Here is an 8,618-nt window from a genome sequence, read left to right on the forward strand (position 1 = left end):
GGCATGGTTCCGGCGAATGAATCGTAGGTAAGGACGATGTTGAAAAAGGTTTGAGTCGAAGACGAAGATGAATCCAAAGGAAGCAGGAAAAAGAGGCGAGTGAAGGGGGAAGACTGCGTCTTATGTCTCGAGGATATGGAGATCAGTTCAACAGCTTCTCGGATGCCTTGCTCTCATAGATTTCACGATCATTGCATCGAGAATTGGTTTAAAGAAAGTCATTACTGTCCTCTTTGCCGATTTGATATGCCAACTTAGACAAAGTTTTATTTGTTTCTTATTCATCAAGATGCACTGCATGAGTATAGTTTGCAAGGATGTGGTTGGGTTTGTTGAGTGTTATTTTGTTTGGTGTAGACATTACCGGAACTTATTTTCTGTATTAGCAGTAGAATGTATTCTTTTCCTCCTTTAGGTTCAGATAGATTTTTAATGAGTTATTTAGTTATTATTTTTCTTTAAGTAATTGCTATTCTTTTTTTTTTTGTTCATCAAGACATTGTACTTCTTGGATAACCTATGAATGTGAATGTTCTACGTATGTTATTACTTCTGTCTCCAGTAATTGATTATTTATGTTTATTTGTTTAAAGCTACCTTTCGTTAAGAATTCTATGGAAAATATCGACACCTACGAAAGCCGAAAACGCACCTGTTTGTCACGATATTGTTATGTTTAAACTGGGATACAAAAGGGAGAGAGGGGATCGAACAATTATACAAACCCAGATTAAAACATGTGCCATTATTTGCCAATTTACACACCTGAAAATACTACTGAACTTCAAAATGGTGTACCAAAGCGAGTCTATGGGTACCACAAACAAGAACCCCTCAATTCCTTTGATAATATGGCACCATGGGTACCTGCAAAATTTAATGTACCAAAGTCATCTAATCATTGATTTTTTTTTTAAGAATAATGCAAGTTGTTTACTTCTGCATAAGAAGATTTTATTATATACCTGCTGATTGAGCAGCATATGAAGTTGAGCAAGAAGCTTATCTCTAATAGAACAAATCTTGGAAACAACATCCCCCATATCCATCCTCTCACTTAGTGAATCAGCGGAACAAATAAGTCCTATTTCGAATATCGAATTCAAACACTGAAGATATCTATCATTTCCCATGTTTCCATTGAGAGTGATGTCTGCGACTATTTCGTGTTTAGCTATCTCTTGAAGAAGAATGGGATCTACAATCTCAATCACTTGTCCAGGAAGAGATGCGTTAACAAAGTTGCGAAGACTTAAACCTTCTTTGAACCTTTCATCAGTCGGCCTTTTCCCCGTAAACATCTCAAGCAAGAGGATGCCATAGCTATACACATCACCTCTTGTCGACAACTTGCCTCCCATGCCATATTCTACCATTATATTTGTCACAAATTACATGTAAAAAAATTGCAAAGGAAAATCTTCTAGATATGTGAAAAAAATTATATTGTATGTTTTGCTTGCAAATAATGGGATAAATGAATAAAGTGAGTTTACCTGGTGGAGCATAACCAATTGTTCCTCTCAATCCAATTGAGCTTGATTGATTAGTAGAGTAGCTAAGTATGTCTGTAGAAAGGATTTTTGATAAACCAAAGTCACTTATATGGCCAATCATTTCCTTATCAAGTAAAATGTTGCTTGGCTTGAGATCACAATGAATAATCGATGTCTCACAACCATTGTGCAGATAATCCAGTGCATGAGCAACATCAATGACCACATTAACTCTTTGGAGAAAGCTCATCTTGCTTGTCGTCTCTGATTCATTCACGTCGATAGATGGATGTAACCAATTCTCCAAGCTTCCATTTTCCATGAACTCGTAAACCAATGCTTTAAAGTCATTGCCTTGGTAATCGACACTTGAAACGGATGTCAACACTTTGACAAGATTTCGATGTCGAATATTCTTTAAGACCTCACATTCAACCAAGAAACTCCTCGAAGCTCCATAATTTAGAAGATTAAGCACTTTTATTGCAACAATTGCTCCACCCTCTTTAAGAATTCCTTTATATACAGAACCAAAACTTCCTGAACCAAGAAAATTCTGCATAGAGAAACCATCTGTGGCCCTTAAGATGCTTTGGTATGATAAGTGCAAAAATGTATTTTCTGCATTGATGGTTGTTGGCATGGGCTCTTTCTTTTTTTTAAACCACAAGATGAGGAGACAAGTGAAAATCAAAGTCACCCCTAAAATCACAAAAATAATTGCAATTCTAAGGGAAGTGTTTGATCTTCTAACTAACGATTTTGAGTTACATTTGGACAAGTTTAACTCTAGGATGCCTCCACAGAGATTATTGTTTCCTTCAACAAATATAGCACTTGCATTCTTAAAGACCCCTTCACTTGGTATCACTCCCTCGAAATTATTGAAAGAAAGATTTAAATAATTTAATACTCTAAAGTTCACAAAAAATTCTGGAATCCCACCTGAAAGATTATTGGCAGATACGTCTAATCCCATAAGGCCCGTCAATGAACTAAAAGATGAAGGAATGGGCCCTTCAAACAAATTTCCATCAACGAACATGTACTCAAGACTTTCGCAGCTACCAAGGCTGCTTGGGAGCAGACCAAATAACCTATTTTGAGAAATATCCAATCTAGCTAGATTTTTCAATTTTTCTACTTCAACAGGAAGTTCACCAGTCAAATAATTTGATGACAAATCTAGTACAATGGACAAGGCTGAGAGTCCAAGTACTTCATGAGGTATTGATCCACTAAGATTGTTATGATCAAGACTTAGTAGGACCAAATTTTGACAATTACTTAGACTTGAAGGAATATTCCCTTGAAGATTATTAAAATCTAAAGCAAATTCAATTAACATCGTTAAATTTCCAATAGAACGGGGAATGGTCCCAGAGAGAAAATTACCACTAGTGAAAAATAACTTGAGCTTATGAAGCCTTCCAATGTCAAAGGGAATCGGACCTGATAGTTGATTTTGTGTTACCCCCAGAGTCTCCAAGTTGAAGAGATTTCCAATTCCATCCGGTATTCTTCCCAATATTTTGTTCCGATCCATTGATAAATAAAAAATAGTGGTAGAAAAATTGCTAATGCATTCAGGAAACATCCCTCCAAAATTATTTTGGGTTATAGATAGAGTTCCTAGTATCGTATTGTTGACCAAAGTGCAGAGAAAGTCCAAGTCACCATCTTTCCCGTATCCCAAATGGTTCTGGAACAAGGATAATCTGAACAGTTTATCTAGCTTTTCTAATGATGGAACATTCCCACTGAGTCTATTGTCAGCAAATTGAAGTACATTCAGATTTGTATCATTAGATATTGAAATCGGGATTTCTCCAGATATCTGATTTCCTCCTACTGAAAAGAACTCAACATATGGCATATTAATTTCTATGTGAGAAGAAAGAGTACCTTGAATCATATTCTCAGTAATATCAAATAATCCAAGGTAGGAGAGATTGAACATTGAAATAGGAACAATACCAGAAATTTCATTTGATGCTACCGTGAAATATGAAAGATTTGTCAGTCGTCCAAGAGCTTCAGGTAGGATCCCAGTCAACTCATTAATCGACAAAGTGAGTTCCTGCAGGGATGACAAGTTCCCGAAAGAAGGCGGGATACTCCCTCTTAAACTGTTGTTGCTAAAACTCATCAGTTTCAGGTTTGACAAGAAACCCAGGGAAGCAGGTATTTCTCCTATTAGCTGGTTGCCTCTCATGTTGACAAATATAAGCTTAGAACAAGCAGATAAATTACAAGGAATTGCATCACTAATGGAGTTATTGGTCATTCTTAATACCTTCAATCTTCTTAAACGACCGATTTCTTGAGGAATTTGACTGTAGAAGCTGTTCCCCGTGAGATTCAACTCTGTGAGAAAGCTCAAATTTCCAATGTATGGGGAAATAGACCCCGAGAGTTTGAGGTATTGCAGTTCCAATTTTGTGACTCTTTGATGCTCACGACCACCGCATGTAACGCCACGCCACTGACAAAAGTGAATGGAACTGTTCCAGGAGTCCATAATCCTGAGCTGATCACCAGTTATCTTGGATTTGAACTGTAGTAAGGCTTGTTGATCAGTGTCGTTTCCTCTAACTACATGGCTTGCTGTTGCTAAACCAAGCAAGTTGAAGCATGAGAGAAGAAATAAAACCACGAAAGAAGACTTCATTTGCTTTCTCGGCAACTCCATCAATCTGAACTTGTTTCTTAGTTGACGAGACTAATCTCATCTCTTGTGCAGAACAAATACTTCTCAAACTCCTGCTCTACCTCTTGTCAACAAATTTAATGTTTTTCAACATTGGGTTGGACTTTTTTGTTCGACTTTAAGCTCCATATTTTTTTCAAGATGCTTGAAAATAACATCAACCGATTATAACGTAATGGATACCCTTGAATGAATGCCATTTGTCGAGATTCTTAAAATTCAGAACTCTAATGTGAATGTAGAATGATTAGCTGTTGAGAATTGCCCTCTTGTCTCTTCCGTTATGTTAAAATAAAATATTAGTTTATTGATCTTCAACGTCACTTTACTATGGCTAGCTAGCAAACCATTTATTAATTAATTGATAACCAAAGTCGTGGCCTGCAATTCTATTGTTCCAGTTTCTTTATAGCTACGTCGCTTATAGATTTTACTAATTTGCATTTCTGGTAGTTTAATGCTTTTGAAATAAGTTTGTCTTTGTTCTTGTTCTACACTTGATCGCTTTAATTAAGAAGCAATTATTTTAAAATGTATTTGGATAAGTTATTTGGCATATAAAATTTGGAGAAAATTAAAGATCATGTTTTTTACTGTGCAAAATACATCTTGGTTTTTCGGAGATATTGTCTACTTGGTCATCTCAATGTTACATGAAATCAGAAAGCACAGTTGCTGAGAATGTAGATAACACAAGGATGCACTCTACGTCCTCTGCAACAAGAACATAAAATCGGATCAGCGAGTCCATCCAAATATGTGGAATGAAACTGAACTTGTCGGACACTGCCCCATGGATCAGCATGTAAGCGAGTCTGTCTGTTAATGCCAGCTCTCCGAAAGAAGCCCGGTTTTAGCACCTGCATGGATCTAAACATATTCCTCCATACAATTCCAAGGAGGGTTTCTCCCCCTAAGCGAGTTTCCAAGACGCCGCACCGTGTTAAGTATTTAACTCACCATAAATTGATAAACATGGATTCAAGATAGATTATATATAACTAATTGATTATGGTTTTGGTTCTTCATTTCTTTGGCCATTGGTCAGATCAAAAGAGCATTTCATAGATTGAACTTGAGTTCAATCTTAGTCCAATAATGGAATGTAATAATAACGATGAACTCCAATAAATAATACATCATTTTGGTGATGATAGAAACTGTTTTAGCTTCTTAAATCATTTATCAAAATTGTTTATTAAGGGAATTACAAGGTGTCTTAGCTTTGCCTAGAGTATGTGACTTTTACCCACAGAGCTTTGGGTTATATTTCCACTTATGATTAACTTATATGCGTTTTACCTTTCTGAGTTATTATTAGGGGTGTTTAATAAGTTGAAGAGTTCGTGAATTATTTGAAATCAATTTGATTAAAATTTGATAAATGTTTGATTTGAGTTAACTCGATTCGATAAGTTTATAAGCAGTTCGTTAATTTTTTTTAAATTTTTTATTAGTTACCTTAAAAAATTATTTCATTTGAAAAAGAAAGTCTAATTACTAATTTGTTAACAGAAAATACGAAAGATACTAAATTACTAATTATTACTAATTTTCTAATAAACAACTAGAAAGATATTAAAGTATTAATTAATAATCATTGATCCACTGGTTATTAATTTAATAGATTTTATATAGTTAAGAAAATAAGATAAAAATTTATGAGTTCAACAAGTAACGAGTCGAGTAACGAGCAACGAGTCAAGTAATAAATTTTTTTAACAAGCATGAGCTGAGCAAAATTTTATCGAGCTTAATAAGCAATGAGTCAAGTCGAATAATTAATTTTTTAAAGAACACGAGTTGAGCAGTGCTTAACTCACTATCGTCTCACATGATAAGCACCCCTAATTATCACCTTTAAAAAAAGAAAGAAAAAAAAATATAAGTAAAATTTTAATTAAAATCAATGCTAAACGCATAAAAATTGAAAAAATATTGCAGTGGAAACGGTGGTTTCAAGCTAACCACAAAAGCTAAGATTTGTAGTTTTTTCATTTTCAATTTTGCATTTAGGATCAAATTATAATTTTACTCTTATTAATGCATGGGCTCCACTTAATTATATATTTACATTTTATTTTAATAATTTAATATTAAAATTCTTAAAAAATAATTTATTACCTAATAATTTATTTTTAATTATTTAAAAATAAATAAAATTCATTACTTATATATTAAAATATTAATAGTGAGTTATTATAAAATATATTTTTATTATAATTAATTATTTATTTTAAAATATTTTTTATATTTTTATTATAGTTTAAGTGATATATTTTATATATCTTAGTTTTAATAAATGTAAATATAATTTAAATTTTATATTTTTTAATTTGAAATATAATGTGTATAATGAATATTTTGTCTTTTTAAACTTACTTTTTTACAATAATTTCAAACAGATAAATACAAAAGACAATAACATTTTCTATGTAAAAATAATAAAGAAAAAGCATTACACAAACGTACAATCAGATGGATAAATACAGAAAATAATAAAATTTTCTACATAAAAATAATAAAGAAAAACATTTCATATATTTGTTAAAATTTATATAATTCCTAACACATTAATACTTCATATAATAATTTTTAATATATATTTAAAATTTTATATCCTTAAAATTTAAAAAATTTAGAATAACTTTATATAATTTTATTTTTAATGGATTTTAAATTTATTATTTATTTATTGACGATTTGGTAAGATATGTGTAATGAATTTATATTTAGTAAGATATGTGTAATGAATTTAATTGTTTTTTAATTAAAATGGAAACAAAAAATTACATCATAAGCTTAAGTATAATACACACACACACATATATATATATATATATATATATATATATATATATATATATGACTAAAATTAATTGAAAATATGTTGAATTATTTCTAAATTTTCATGTAAGCCTTTATACTTTTATTATGTGGGAATAAATTTTAATTGGTTAGACTCAACAAAGTATTTTTGTCTTACAAAGATTTGAAGCGAGCATTTTCATCAAAATTACATTTAATTAAACTCTCAACTTAAAAAATATATCAATAAAATGTTGTTGACCGTTGATAAATTACACTTATCGCCACACATACTTCTATAAATACCACACAATTAATTTAACCCAACACAAAGAAAAACTTTCTGCTCAAGTTTAATCTCTTCCATTCCATTCCATTCCATTCCATTCCATTCCATTCCATTCCATGGCATCGTTCTCTCATCTGCCTGATGGCATACATCTGATTGACCTTTACCAAGCTCATACTGTGATAGTACTAAATTGCGGCCGCAACGGAGCGTATCGGTTTTATTGTAATGGTTTTGAAGGTTACTGCGACGCAATATCGGCACAACGCGACAAGGAAATTTTTAGAATTGATGTATTTTTTAAGAAGAAATCACGCCCGCGAAAGCCGCAATGCAATACGTAACATCTGCAGTATCCGCAATTGCGACATCGCGACCGCAACCGCGACAAATTTCGCAACCACATTTTGATACTATGCAACTGTACCAGAAAAATATCCCATCCGTCATTCCGTTCAAATCAAAGTAATCATCACCTTCGATAGTGTAATCTGCCTTCATGACTGTTTACATCATCGGTTTACTGAATATTTGATTCACTTCCCTCAGCAAACTCTTCGCTTCAATATCCGTATCTTGGAACACGAGAAACAGGGTCGCGATATCATTGCCAACATGTTAAGGAGATTTCCAGTCGACCCAGCATCTCTTGAATTTGGAATGGTCTTTGATAACATCATCCATCACGCGCTCACAATCCGAAAGGGTGATTACAACACGGGACGTGAGGTGCTGCCTTTGAGCGTATATATCATCGACAAAGTTACACAACACTTCATCCAGGAAAGGGATTTGCTAAGGAGAGCTTTGGCGGAATCGGCATTGTCGGGAAACAACTGCATGGTTCAGGCGAATGAGTCGTCGGTAAAGAAGATTTTGAAAAGGGTTCGAGTGGAAGACGAAGATGAATACCAACGAAGTAGGAACAAGCGGCGAGTGAAGGGCGAGGATTGCGTCATATATCTCGAGGAAATCGAGATCGGTTCAACAGCTTCTCGAATGTCTTGCTCTCATACTTTTCACGATCATTGCATCGACAACTGGTTGAAAGAAAGTCACCACTGTCCTCTTTGCCAATTTGAGATGCCAATTTAAACGAAGTTCGGGTTTGTTGGGTGTTATTGTGTTTAGTGTGGACCTTATTGAAACTTATTTCCTGATTGTCGGGTAGAATTCTTTTCCTCCACTTAGGTTTAAAGAGGTTTTTTAACGAGATGTTCTGCTTTGATCATGACTTTATGATTATGTTAACAAAAATCATATTGGCTGAGCGAAAAATCATCATGCGTTGTAATTTCCAAAAACCCTATGAATG

The 8,618-nt window shown here is 33.4% G+C and overlaps 2 protein-coding genes across 2 annotated transcripts; one reads left to right on the forward strand and one right to left on the reverse strand.

Annotated features, from left to right (window-relative positions):
* Window positions 1-834: 834 nt before the first annotated feature.
* On the reverse strand, window positions 835-4,017 carry LOC120187392 (probable LRR receptor-like serine/threonine-protein kinase At3g47570). The gene is made up of 3 exons (XM_039191119.1): window positions 1,497-4,017; window positions 966-1,369; window positions 835-867 (listed from the first exon to the last, which is right to left on the reverse strand). Exons 1-3 carry the CDS (start codon window positions 4,015-4,017, stop codon window positions 835-837), a joined length of 2,958 nt encoding a protein of 985 aa, XP_039047050.1.
* Window positions 4,018-7,918: 3,901 nt separating this feature from the next.
* On the forward strand, window positions 7,919-8,398 carry LOC120187393 (E3 ubiquitin-protein ligase RDUF1-like). The gene has a single exon (XM_039191120.1). It carries the CDS (start codon window positions 7,919-7,921, stop codon window positions 8,396-8,398), a length of 480 nt encoding a protein of 159 aa, XP_039047051.1.
* The last annotated feature ends 220 nt before the right edge of the window (window positions 8,399-8,618 follow it).

This window comes from Hibiscus syriacus, unplaced genomic scaffold, assembly GCF_006381635.1.
Source record: "Hibiscus syriacus cultivar Baekdansim isolate YM2019G1 unplaced genomic scaffold, ASM638163v2 tig00113725_pilon, whole genome shotgun sequence".
NCBI classification, from domain to species: domain Eukaryota; kingdom Viridiplantae; phylum Streptophyta; class Magnoliopsida; order Malvales; family Malvaceae; genus Hibiscus; species Hibiscus syriacus.